Raw genomic sequence first — 14,504 nt, 5'->3', positions numbered from 1 at the left:
TTTATAGTTCCTAAGGAAAAATAAGATAGTTTGGATACAAGGGAACAGAATGACAATTTCACTTGCAATGGGTCTGCATTGACTGGAGGTACTGCAGCCAGGGAGCCTGAAATGGTTATAGGAGCATGGAGAATTTAAGTGGCACTATTATTTGAAAATATTATTTTATTAAAATAGAAGTGATGCAAATTAAAAACCTATTCAGAGATGTTGAACATTTGTTTTAAATAGATTTTAGGATGGCTTTCTTGGACTTGTCCTTCTTGCTGAATTCCCAAATGACAGATGTTTCTTTTTCTAATCAGTGTTTTTTAAGTTATAATAAACCAATTTTAACTTTACAAATGGATGAGTTTTAGAAAATGCATGTTGTCATATCACTACTATAACCATCATAATATAGGGTGTTTTCATTATCCTAGGAGGTTCCCTTGAGCCACTCCATGGTCTATTCTCATTTGTTATCCTCAGACTCTGGTGACCACTGATCTGCTTTCACTATTGTTTTCTTTTTCTAGAATTTTGTGTGGATGGAAGATTATCATATACAGCATCTTGAGTCTGGCTTACTTTAATTAGCATAATGCTTTGAGAATCATCCGTTTTCTTGTTTAGTAGTATTTAATGGTGAAAATACACCATAATTTGTTTATTTATTCACTTATTGATAGAGACTTGAGTTGTTGCCAATTTTTTTACAATTATGAATAAAGCTACTATAAATGTTAGTAGATAGGTCTTTATGTGAACATAGATGTTCATTTATTTGTCTGGGGACATACTTAGGAACAGGATTGCTGAGAGTATGTTAAATATATGTTTAACTTTATAATTATCTTCCAGACTGTTTTACAAAACGACTGTAGCATTTTGCTTTCCCACTGGCAATGTAGACATCCTCACTGACCCTTATTGTTAGTCTTTTTGAGTTTAAGCCATTATATTGGTTGTGTACTGGTAATACATTGCAGTTTTAACTTGCATTTCTCTAATATCTATAAGCATCTTTTCATGTAATTATTTGCAAATTATATATCATTTCTGGTGAATTATCTACTCAAAACTTTAACCCAATATTTTAACCATATTATTTATCTTGTTGTTGAGTTCTACAAGTTTTTTATGCATTCTGTATATACATTCTTGGTGAGATATGTATTTTTCACATAGTTTTCTTCCAGTCTGGCTTGCTGTTGTGTTTTCTTGGTCTTCTAAAATGACAAATTTTTAACTTTGCTTTTATTTGTGCGTATTGTTTTCTAAGAGATCCTTGCCTAACTCAAGGTCACAAAGATTTTCTCCTGTTGTCTAGTTTGGAGGTTTTATAGTTTTGGCTCTCATGTGTAGGTTGATGATCCATTTAGAATTAATATTTGTATATGATATAAATTAGGGGTTGATATTTATTTTTCAGATGCATATAAAGTTGTTCCAGCATTACTTGTTGAAAATAAATATTCTTTTCCCATTGAATTTTCCTGGTGCTTTTGTCGAAAATCAACCAACCATATAAATGTGGTTCTGTCTTTGGTCTTTCTATTCTCTTGCAGGGATCTAAATGTCTACTCTTACATTAATAACATGCTATCTTTTTAGTGTCGCTTTATAATAAGCACTTAAAAGCAGGTGGTTTAATATAAAAAGAGTCCTATATATGGGAATACAGAATTTGCTAAATGCAGCATTTCAAACCTATGAGGGAAAAGATTTATGCCATTTTTTCCCTCAGAATCTCCCAATAAGTTATTAGCTCAGGACAACTGAATTCATCTTGACCCTGATTAAATTTCACCTAGTGAACTAGCTACTTTTTTTATTACAGTACTCTCAAGGTGGGCATGGGTTGTTTTAATAAGAAAGCTTGGTTGGTATTATACTTAGAATCCAAAATGTTGTTTTTATTTACAAACTTGTAAGTATGACACTTTACTGAAAAGGAAGATGTTGAATTAAGGTCTTATTCCCTCAGTGCTGTGAGGCACAATATTTAGGAATAAAGCCTTTTGAATCTTAAAAGAAAAGGAAAGCAACTCCAAACAGCAAACATAGGTAGTGGTAATGTGGTGATAACAACCCATCATTATTATTCAAGAACACACAGGTTTCCATCATTAAAATACTATTTTAAAAACCACAACGGTTTATAACCTTCATTTGTGGAAAAGCCTGCGGCATGAGAGGAATAAGTAATTTATATTTGTGCAATCTCATGTTCTTGTGTAATTACCAGTTGGGACTTAAGCCAGTGGTTCTATGCTCTTTTAACAGGTCTGGATTTGTATGCATGTGTTGAGGGGAGTTGCTGCTGTTGGTGACTATAAATTTCACCTCCTTAGTGTCTGGTCTAAGATGGCACCGGGATACTTCATTATGTCTCCTTAGGAGTTTGCTCTTAATAGGAGCTGGCTGAGCTTCATTCCCAGTAGAGGGAGGAGAGAATGAAATAGACTGTAATTCTAGAAGATGGCAACATTAAAAAAAGCAATTTCACTCTGCTTTCATTTTTCCTACCCTGTCTAAATGGATATTACTGAAAACTAATCACAGCTAAGTCAGCTACTAGGTCCATTAATATATAGTGATGTAAACTTGAAGTTTTATGAATCTTTGCCTTTTTTTTTTACTTCCAAATCCCTTATTTTTTTTCTTTTAATTCCTTCTCTCTGTTATCCTTCCCCCTTTATCCTGAAATATGATATATGTAGTTCTTTCAACTGCTTTCAATTACACTTACCATCACCTTTCATATCTCCATATTTTAGTTTCAAGCTATTCCTTTTGCCTAGAATATTTTCACCACCACCACCACCCCCCCCCCCCCCCGGAATAACTTGTATATAGTCTTCAAGTTTTAGCTCAGACACAATCAAATGAACTAACTTGTGTCAAGCTACATGTCCAACTTATATATCAATATTTGTTTCATGAATGAAAGCATAATTGAAGCAAGTCTTTATCAGTTTTTCTTCTTTCCATGTCTTCATCTTTATAGCTCAAGAACAAGAGTCATATATCAGTCTATTAATATTTTACAAATGTCAGCATGGGCTCCAGGGTCTGACTTTGCCTCTCTGGATTAAATCCTGCCTCTACTCTCTAAATATGCAAACTTGTGGTTCAATATCTTCTTCCTTGCAATTGTAATCATAGTACCATCTCTTGCATAAGATTATTGTGAGGATTTGATGAAATATGCACCTGAGCATTTAAAAAAATCATATCTATTATTGCGAACTGAAGCTTTTTATATCACATTCACTGATTCAGCAACTCTACGATTTGAATGTCCCCTCAAGTGTCTATTAAAATTTACAAACATTTCATGTTATCACAAGAAAGACTGTTCTAATGTGAGAGAATGTGAAAATTATGTTTTTTATTATATTCACACAAAATAGTTACACCAAGTTGTCCAAATGCATTTGGTGAATTGAAGCCTCCAATTCTTACACATTTTTATACATATATCTATGCATTTATAAATACACACATATGTAAAAGATACATATTTTCTTCTAAAATAAAGTGCCCAAGTCTTGATATATGGGGGCAAAATAAGGAAAAAAGAATCATAAGGTTCTATCAGTTATAGACTGTGCATTTTCACAATAAAAGAACCTGTTTTATACACATTTATTTGGGTATAGTGAACTTTAATCAGCCACTCTTTTCTGAATTTTCCTACATGAATTAATTTTTCCAAAATACAGGGTGGGGAAAAAGTAAGTTTATAGTTGTGAGTACACAAAACACAGATTATTCTGGTATTATTGTTTATTAATTATTTTCCACATGAACAGCTGTAAACCTACTTTTGTCCCAACCTGAATTAGAAGAAGTCATGTAACCAACATAATGCATCAGAGGCCAATTTTTCTTACTGTGCCTGGCACAGAGCTTGGCTCCCCAACACAAGGGTATTTCAGCTTTATTCTTAATTTTTCTGCTTTTGGACAAATGAATCAGATATCTCTAATTCTAAACCTTCTGTTAGCATTCAATAAAGTTACGGTTTGGTGAAAATATTCCTAGTGTCTTTACTTCACCCCAGGCTTGGTGAGAAAGTGCATAGCAGGATCTGAGCAGAGGGGTCCTGCTGCCTCTGTTATAATGAACTCTTGTTGGAGTTACAGAAGAAGAATTAGGGTGCGATGGCCAAGAAATAGATCATTGAGAGAACCAATTGAAATGGAATTCTCTATTACACAATAGAAAACCTTGGGAGAACATGTTTGAATTTAAGAACAAAATAAAGGTTCAAGAAAAACAAGATAATATAACATAATTCAGAAAATCCTTGCTTCAAATAGGAACCAGGACACCATTCCATGCTCCAGTCTTTCAGCTACTCTTCCTGCGTTTTTACTGTATATCCTATTGTCTTGAACTTCTAAGGTGATCATTTGTAGACTTTGATGAGAAAAGGAATTTAAAAATGCCTTTGAAAAGATTTCAACCTACTGAAGCAAAGTGATGATGCCTAAAAATAGCTTAACATGAACCCAGCCATTTCAGAATCTCTGGTGATTACATGTCCAAATTGCAAGAAAGTGTACCTTATTCAAGCAGGGAAGGGAGTAATCGTCAGCACTGAAATTGCATAAAACACTCTATAACTTCTCAACATATAGGAGGCTGGGAACAAGGGGAAGCTCAGATAGTTCCCAGAGTTAGAGTGAGGGCTGGACTATTTTCTTTTATTTGGGGGGATAAAAAAGGGAAAAGGACAAGAAAGTGTTTCCAATGACCCGACACACCTCCGCAGGGCCTCTGCGAGAACGAGCTGCCTAGCTACTGATTTTGGTGAGCATCTTGTTAATGGCTTGCTTGACGTGTGTGGTGGAGCTGCGTCGCCTTGTCTTGCCCTGCACCATCCTCCGGCGACGCACTTCTCGACACAGCTCATAGAATATCTCCGTGATGTTCCCTTCTCCAGTGCAGGCAGAACACTCATAGAAAGCACATGCCAATTCCGTGGCCAGCTTCTCTCCTTCTTCAGTACTGACCTGCCTGGAGTGGTCCAAGTCAGCTTTGTTTCCAACCAAGATGAGAGTCACATTCTTGGGCTTCTTGATCTCATCCAGAATGTTCTTCAGGGGCAGCATTTCCTCAAAACTTCCTCGGTCAGTGATGTCATAGACCAGCACAAAGCCTTCCCCCCATCGCATGTGTCCTTCCCTTTGAATGGTGTCTTCCTGATGGCAAGAAAACACAGCAGTCAGGAGACCTGGAAGTAATCCCCGTGTAGAGATGCTGCTGATGTTAAGAGTGATCCCTTAATGACTATTCTTTCTAGTCAGTGTCATTAAAAGTTCTTGACAAGCTTACCCTCTCAAATTGGTTGAGAATAAAAGCATTCCTTACTCATAGCAAGGTATTTTAGGAAACTAAAACTTCTCTGTCTGCTTAGTCCTTAACTTTCTGCTTTTAACTTTTCTTGCTACATCATTAAATCTTTAATCACAAGAACTATAAAGAAAGTACCATCTTAGTTAAGCACACTGCCTCTGGGACTTCATCACAATTAAGGAATCAGCAAACAAGTAACAAAGTAGACCTTACTTCACCCCTTAGAGATCAGAATTAGAGGCACAGCTTAGTGAAATAGCTTTGATTTTTTGTTGTTTATTTGTTTTATCTCTATATTCTTCAGATTATGGATAATTAGCCACCAAGGGCAGAAAAAATGAATAATCGTATAGAGAGTCAAACTCAGAGTCTGGGGCTTTTGGCTTTTTTTTCTCTCCTATTTCAATTCTCCCAAAAATTATGTAGAACCAATAATGATAGAAACTCATTTGAAGTGATTTTCAAAGGGTGTTTGAAAACGAATGCTCTGAGAACTTCTGTAAAGAAAGATTCCTGTTTAACTTTATCAGAGCATTTCAAAACACTTTTAAGCATGAAAATCTATTAATATCTTGCAATTTGCCCTTCAAATTATGGGTGGGCAATGTGAATGTTATGGTATTTTCCAAACCCCTTGAAGTACTGAGTAATTTACATAAAGATGCATACACAGGCTGTTGCAAATACATCGATACATAAATACTTAGATAATTAAATTAAAATGTCTTTATGAATCACTGGTTAATTATAGTAAAGTATCTTTCAAAGGGTGTGATCACTCCTTCCTAGGAAGGCAGCATGTGTGATATGAAAATGCATTGCCTTCATGGGCTCAGTGACTTCTGCAGGCATGTACTTCCCTGCTGCCTCTTTCTAGAATCAGTTCTGGGTAGAAGGTGAGAACATGTATAGGAAACAGATGGTGATGAGAAATAAAAGTATATAGTTACTTGCAAGAACATTTCTTGGATTAAATACTTTAATGCCAGTCTTCTTGGGGTCATAGGTCACTGATAAGCACCATGAAATCCTTCAGCTTCCTAATTCTCATTCCTAGTGATCATTCCTATCTTTGGGAACTAAACCTATCTATGAACCCGTTGGTAATCTCAGAACTGACTGACCTCAGAGCAAATTTATATTAAATAAATTGTTATTGTTTAATGATATGGCTCATATTTTCAATAGGGTGTGGTGAGGTCTAGAAAGAATATTAAAGGAGAGATTCCTAAGATAAAAGATTCTGAAAAAAGATTCTGAAGTCATATAAATTTAGAATATAATATATACTAAAGTTCTTAATGAGTTAATTTACACATAAGCATAATAAATGCTCTGAGAACTTCTGTAAAGAAAGATTCCTGTTTAACTTTATTAGAGCATTTCAAAACACTTTTAAGCATGAAAATCTATTAATATCTTGCAATTCGCCCCTCAAAATATGGGTGGGCAATGTGAATGTTACGGTATTTTCCAAACCCCTTGAATTACTGAGTAATTTACATAAGGATGCATACACAGGCTGTTGCAAATACATTGATATAGAATTACTTAGATAATTAAATTAAAATGTCTTTATGAATAACTGGTTAATTATAGGAAAGTATCTTTTGTTCATATTATGCACATCTCATTTGAATCAAAAAATATTTTAGCTGAACCGCTTATTCACCTGACCAGCAGTATCTAGTATCTCCATGGTGACAACTTCATCATCGATGGTAGCTTGGTGTCGGTAGGTTGATTCTGAGGGAATGAGCAAAAAATAAAAAATAAAAAAATAAAAAAAATAGAAGATAAAAAGGTAAATAAGATCATGGTTTGATTTGATCCTTAACATTACAAATTTGTTACAGGAGTATGCCTGTTTGGTGGTATAAAGGAAGGTGCACAGCAGGAAGGAAAGAATGACTGCAAGAATGTGCCATCTTCATATCCTTAGAGTTCCCGGAACAGACTTTCAGGATATGGCACATGAGAGTCTCTTTGCTTCTTGCTCATTTTAATCTCCTATGAGGCCAGCTTCCTGATGCTCTCTTCCTTCTACAATGAGGCCTCCACATCCTAAAATGAGAAAGTTATTCCTACAGAATGCATTCTACCTTGATACTAAAAAATCCAGTTTTTGGAAATCACTGTTTGTTACTGTTCCAGACAAGATAACATATAAGCAGGAGCTTCCAATTTCTTTCTAGACCTCAACCCTAGAAATGTAATAGGCATTAGAAGAAGGTGATGGTTATCCATGTAAAAATTATCATGTAAAACTTTGAGAAACCCTTGTGGCAATAGAAGGTGAATGGGCCCTGATGTTTGGGGAACTGGTGAGAAAAGTAGAGGGCTAGGCAGTATGGAGGGGAGATGGAACAAAGCAGAGTTCTCTTGCTCTTGTTGTCTCTTCAGGATAGAAAAACAATGGCAGCTCAGCACCAGGCAGGGGTGGGGAACATCCAGCCTGCGGGCTGTATAAGGCCCAACAAATCATTTGCTCTGGCCCTGCCAAGGCATTAAGGGTGAGTTAATTAAATGTTTGACCAAATACAGCAGGCTAATTTTTAGGTTGATAATTTTGTATGGCCCACAAATGATTTATAAATATCCAAATGGCCCTTGTCAGAAAAAGGTTCCCCACCCCTGATAGAATGGTCCCCAAGCTCTATTGGGGTGAGAAGTTAGCAGGTGTTAGAGTTTTTGGTGGCTCTGAATGTGCCCCTTTGCACATGAAATGGAAACCAGAGGTTAAAATAAATACCAATTAGTGCTGCTCTATATGAAAATCCAAGAAGATATGAGAAAAGAAGTAAAAGAGAAAACAGTAGGAAAAAACGTTAGATAAAGACAGCAAAAACCAAAGCACGGTGCTTGAAAAAAATTTTTTTAAAAAAGAGGTAAGCAGGGAGGTAAAAATCTGGCAATGCTATCTAGTAAATTAAGAGAGAGGGTGCAATCATACAAAATTTAACACAAAAAGAGGAAATAGCTACATAGTTTGATGAAATAAAATAATATTAGGAACTGTATCACAACTGATTTCAAACCCTAATAAATTCTGGGAGAAGACAATGCATAGATTAGAACAATGAGAAATAGAATAGTTAACTAATTATAGCCAGTAACTACACTTAAATGCTAATTGTAGATTTCTCCTAATCATAAAGAAACAATTGCATATAATTGGTTTTACAGGAGATTTCCATTAAACATTAAACACATTGTTCTAGAAAATATAGAAAGGTCAGCTACCCAATTCCTTTTATGGGGCATTATGTTGATTCTCATAAGAAGTATTACAAGAGAAATAAGAGAAAAAAAGAAATTGTAGGCTCATAGATTAAAAAAAATCCTAAATCAAATATTATTCAATTGAATCTAACAGTTGTAATAAGAAAAGTACGTCATGATCAGGTAGAGTTTATTTCAGGACTGAAAAGACTGTTTAAAATCTATCGATGCAATTTAACACATTAAGGGACTAAAGGGGGAAAAATCACATGATTACCTCTATAGGTAGATCTAGAGCAAGATAAAATCTACATAAATTTAAAATGTATGCATATACAAAAATACATTTTTCAAAACTATATATATATATATATATATATATATATATATATATATATATTAGCTTGCACATACTGCTTACCATTTGAACAAGAATTGTTCTAAATGCTTTACTCATATTAACTCACTTAATTCTCGTAAGTATCTCATGAAGTATGTGTTACCATTAGCTCCATTTTACATGAGGAAACATTTAGGCACAGCAGCACTAAATAACTTGCTACAGGTCACACAGTGGCAAGAGGTAAGTGGATCGGAACCCAGGAAGACTGGCTGTGGAAATTTCAGCTTTTAACCACTATGCTAAGTTCCAACCGTGTTGGATTATATACCTGTGGAAAGAGGAGGGCAATGGTGTCAGAATAGGGGACGTGGGAAAAGTTAAATGAAATAAAGGCCTCACACCTATCTGACAGGGTACCAGGACCAGAACAGAGTGACTAACTTAAGTATTAATTTAATTAGCTCAGTTATTTGCATCTAACCCACTCAAATCACTAACCAATCAGCAAACCAAATAAACCTAGAAGTTTCTTTCCCATCAGGGTAGCCGGTAAGCCAGTGCTTTTAGTTTTTCCCCCCATTTACCTCATGGTCCTGACTTTCACTTCTTCATCTCATCAAATATTTTATAGTTCTTTTTTGGCCACGGTTTTACGTTACTTTGCTGTAAATCTACTCAAAATACAAACTACAAGAAGGAGACTTAACCCAGTAGCATAACTGCCACCAGCCCTGGACAATGATTACTGTCCTGGGCACGGCACATTGCTGATGTCTTTTCTGAGAATAAAATTTAAAGATGAGATTATACTCTCATCTTTATATTTTAAGAAATATTGTTCTCATTCTCCTAGAATATGCAATCCATAGGTGGTAAGTCCGATTCTCAATTCTAGGCCGTTCCACCCACTTACTCTTTTAAGTTAAAGGGAAGATTGTTGTTTTGCGTGACTTAATGCCCTAAAATACCATTTACAGCGACTCATCGCTAAGTGTCCTCTCATTCATTTCCTTCTTCATCCCCAGGGTCCCAGCTTGGGGCCGAGAGGCCCAAGAGAGCAGCTCTGGAGCTGGGGTCCACGCCCTGTGTCTCCTCCCTGCTGCCTCCCCTCTTTAAGGGGCTGGCATCAGCCCAGCCCGGGAGACTGGAAAACGGAGTCTGGGCTCTCTTCCATCTCTTTGCACCAAAAGTCTGACAGACAGGGACATTTTTCTCTGCTGCTTCCATGATAAATAGGATATGAATTTCAACCACAGAAGACCGCAGTGGGGGGAACAGAACATAATGGAAACTGTATGAAGTTGGGTGATTCTGTGGCTGTTAGTGAACCAAAACGAAAACGATGAAATGCAGGAAATGAGGGAATGTCTGCCACCGACGACGTAGCCGCGGGTGGCAGCAGTCATTTCATCTAAGCCGAGTGCTGGTTTCATGCCATTTTGAGCATTTTTTTTCCGTTGAGTCTCTTCTCTCCTTGGGGATCCCTGACTACAAGTAAAATAGTGGAAGTGCCGCCCAGAGAGGCAAAAGTCTGTACCATGTGCTAGTTTTTCTAAAGATAATTCTTAAAAAAAAAATGTATTAGGTACTTTTTGAAACGAATCTCTGCTATTTATTTTATTAAAACATTTTTATTGATTTTAGAGGGGAGAGTTAGAAACATCAATGAGAGAGAAACATTGATCAGCTGCCTCCTGCACGCCCCCTATGGGAATTGAGCCCATAACCCTGGGCATGTGCCCTGACCAGGAATCCAACTGTTACCTCCTGGTGCATGGATCAATGCTCAGACACTGAGACACACCAGCTGGGCTCCACTATTCATTTTAGAATATTAAAGAAAATGTGTATGTGTTTGAAGGGTAGAAATACTTTTCATTTTTCTCATACTGACAGAAAATGACATTTTCAGTCCTTTTTATGCAGTGTAGGGGGATGATTATCTAAGAGATATTTCTAAATGAACCAAAATGTTGTATACTTGTAAAACCAATATTAGTACGAATATGGAATTAGGCATATTAAAAATTATGTCCGGATTGCACTGTATATGAGAGATACATGGCTTAAAGCATACATTCAGTAAATAGAAGTATATTTTTATAAATAGAAGTATATTTTGTATACTTTAAGAGAAACTGATGCTCAAAGAGGTCTTGTATGGTTGATCCTTTCACTAATTTAGCTTTTGTAGTAAATTTTAACATATTAATATGGACAATTGGCCAATACAGTAACAACAGCAGTTAGTAACATTGATTTGTGCTAGAGTTGAAATTGTACTGACTTGAGTTCTATTGCTGGTCTAACCACAAACTAGTCACATAATTGTGGATAAATTTACTTGGTTGGACACTTATTCTTATTTGTCCAATGCTGATCTCAAAGTTCCTTTCTGTGCCAGTATTAAAGAACTATTGAATAGTTCTTTGAGTTGGTTAAGTACTTCTGCTTTAATCTTCGGTGGAGAGACTTGTTCTAGGTGTGTCCCTCTCTTTGTATGAGCCTTTCTAAGCAGAAATGCAGGCAGAAAGAACCAACCACAAAATAATATCATCACTGAGTTGAATATGTCTCCCAATTCCTACCCTCATTCTTGTCTGAGTCTTTACTAACCAGATAGACACCATGATCTATTCAAACACAGAGCTGGGAGCCTCTATGGGGCAGAAGTAGTGGTCAGTGCTGAAAGGCAATCTCTCTTAATGCCCCCAACACAACACACCACACCACACACACACACACACACACACACACACACATACACACACACACTCACACACACAATTGTACATGATCTAAACTTTTGTCTGTGTTCTCTGACATGTTCAGTATTTTCTGAGGGTAATCTGACTCTTGGAAATTCAATTCTCTCCTGGGATCTATTCAGAACATGGATCCTATTGTTTTGCAACCAGAACATTGCTGCTACCACCATCAAGAAGTTTTCCTGATTAGGTGGTCTAATTTCTAAATCTCACAGGCTGCAGTGGTGATTTTCAAATGTTGTGCTTGACCAGCTCTGGCCTCTGACAAAGATTTCACTGACCCACAATGAAATGAGAAAAATTTAGGGGAATTTATAATTGTTCGATGTAAATAAATGATTGAATATTTTTCTTAGATTATTATATCCTCCAAAACTCCTGAATGCTAAAAATATTTCTTCTTTTATGGAATGCAAGTGTCTATTAAGGGAACAAATTTAGTTCTTCCTTACCCTCTGCCCCTTGCTTACACCCCTAATCATAATTCCTACAATGTTCCCTCTCCATTAAAAAACAAACAGGAGGGAGAGGAAGGAAGAGATTAACCGAAGAACTTATATGCATATATGTATAGCTCATGGACACAGACAATAGGGTGGTGAAGGCCTGGGGCAGGGTGGGAGTCAGGTGGTGGGGGGAAAGGGAAAAAAGAAGGGGGGGGACATCTGCAGTACTCTCAACAATGAAAATATTTTAAAAAACCCACAAACAAACAAATGCCAAAACAAAAACATTGCATCCTGACATCTAAAAAGTTGGGACTCACTTGCTATTAGAGTAGCAAACATTTCCTTCATAGAATTATTTCAGAATAGTAAATATTCCATTTTTTATTAGTATGTTGAATGGTGTTTATGCCCTTCAGCTTCTCATGAAACAATAATTCTGTTACAGATTGAAAAAAAACTGCTCCATATTTTTAAGGAAGGCACTGAATTCAGAATTTAAGACTATTTTTTTTTTTGCAAATACCCCACTTTGCTCTTTAAATTTTTATTATCCAATTACAGTTGCTATTCGATTTTATTTTATATTAGTTTCAGGTGTACAGCATAATGGTTAGACAATTATTTAATTTACAAAGTGATCCCCCTGATAATTCAAGTACCCACCTTTGCTTTTTAACATAGCCTTCTCTATTGGTGGTGGATTTGAAAAACTCTATGACAGTATGAAGTTTAGTTCCGGAAATGCTGACAGCTCTTGGGTCAAATGGATTGGGAACTCCTCTAGGCTAGAACATTCATGACTTCTCACACGTGCGCACACACAGACACACACCACTTTCCAGCATGAGTCCATGAAAGCCTCACCTGGGAGTGAGTCATACAGCAGCTATTCCTGACGTCTGATCAACACTCTTGTTGCTTAGCAGCTGCAACCCTTTCAGAGCAGCACCGTACAAGGTCACTCGAAACAGTTTCATTATTCTAGTGAGGAAGCCTGCACCACAGATAACTGATGCAGGCAGAATTCTGTCTACAACAATTGTTTCTCAGAATTAATGAAACAAAAACAAAAGTAAAATTGGTTCACCTAAGGTATTAACAAGAGTAATGACTGGAACATATTCAGAGAGAGTTCAAAATTCTTATGAGATCATTTTTATAAGCTTCATCTTTTGTTGAGATGTACTGGTATAACTAAATGAAATTAGTATTTTTCCACTGAACTTCCATAAATCATTAAGAGTCTCAGGAACTTTGTAAAGCTTATATAAGTAATAAAAACTAAGAAGAGAGTAAGTATTTAGGTGGAACAAACAACAGAAATGAATGGTTTTTTTTAAAAAAACCAAATGCATTTTTAAATCCAACTACATCATTTTAAAATTAGGTTATGGCTATATTAAAAATGTATTAAAATTATTGATGGTGAAAAACAATTTACCTAAAAGGAAAAACAGAGAAGTAAAGATCTCTTAGGTTAAAAAATTGACCATCATAAAGATGTTAATCTTCTCAAAGTAATTTATAGTTTTGATGCCCTTCCAATAAAAATTATGTCATATTATGACAGAGTTTTAAAAATTGACCTGGAAAAATAAACTGGAAATAGCAGCCAAGATAATTTTGTAAAACAGAAAAGAAGGAAGGCTTTCTCTACTTGGGTATTGTGTTCTAAAGAGCACATAATCATCAAGAGTGTGGTACTTGTGTAGGATGTGAAAAGCAAATTTAGAACTAGTTCCTGGTGTAAATGACCCATTATACCTGCAAATGATCCAGTATACCTGGGTTCAACCAACTGTGCATCAGAAATACTTGAAAATAAAAGGTTATATGTTGCTAACATGTACTATGTAGTCGGGTCTGTACTGAACATATACCAATATTTTTCTTGTCATTATTCCCTAAACAATACAGTGTTAACTGTATTAGTATTATAAGTAATCTAAAGATAAAGTATATGGGAGGATATGTAGCTTATATGCTAATCCTATGTAACTTGACATAAGAGATTCCAAAGACAACTGATTGCATAAAAAGCAGCATTAGAAGTAGAGGGGAAAGGTGGAGTATTTCATAAATAATAGGGTAATAATTGATAAACTATTTGAAAAAATTGTTAGGCTTTCAGCTTATACTTCTCACTAAAGTAAGTTCCAGATAGATTAAAACATTAGAATGAAATAAACAATAAAATCATTCTATCCCCTTACCTGTTCAATTTTCCTTCAGAGTACTTATAGCAATTGACACATTTAGTTGGCTATTGACTCTTCTTCCTTTTTTAAAAATATATTTTATTGTTTTTTTACAGAGAGGAAGGGAGAGGGATAGAGAGTTAGAAACATCAATCGGCTGCCTCCCGCACCCCTC

At 35.8% G+C, this 14,504-nt stretch overlaps 1 protein-coding gene across 2 annotated transcripts in view; it reads right to left on the bottom strand.

The window, feature by feature from the left end:
- Positions 1-3,355: 3,355 nt before the first annotated feature.
- The window catches only part of RERG (RAS like estrogen regulated growth inhibitor), a 103,503-nt gene continuing 92,354 nt past the window's right edge, over positions 3,356-14,504 (bottom strand). For both annotated transcript variants that reach the window (XM_036300465.1, XM_036300466.1), the window contains exons 4-5: positions 7,022-7,095; positions 3,356-5,195 (exon numbers count right to left, since the gene is read on the bottom strand). In XM_036300465.1, the coding sequence (XP_036156358.1) occupies positions 4,788-5,195; positions 7,022-7,095 (482 nt within the window). In that variant the 3' untranslated portion in view covers positions 3,356-4,787. The remainder of the gene's footprint in view (positions 5,196-7,021; positions 7,096-14,504) is intronic.

The sequence above is a fragment of the Myotis myotis genome, unplaced genomic scaffold (assembly GCF_014108235.1).
Source record: "Myotis myotis isolate mMyoMyo1 unplaced genomic scaffold, mMyoMyo1.p scaffold_m19_p_3, whole genome shotgun sequence".
Classification (NCBI taxonomy): Eukaryota; Metazoa; Chordata; class Mammalia; order Chiroptera; family Vespertilionidae; genus Myotis; species Myotis myotis.
The sequence above is the reverse complement of the archived record's forward strand: the minus strand, read 5'-3'. Positions and strand labels throughout refer to the sequence as shown.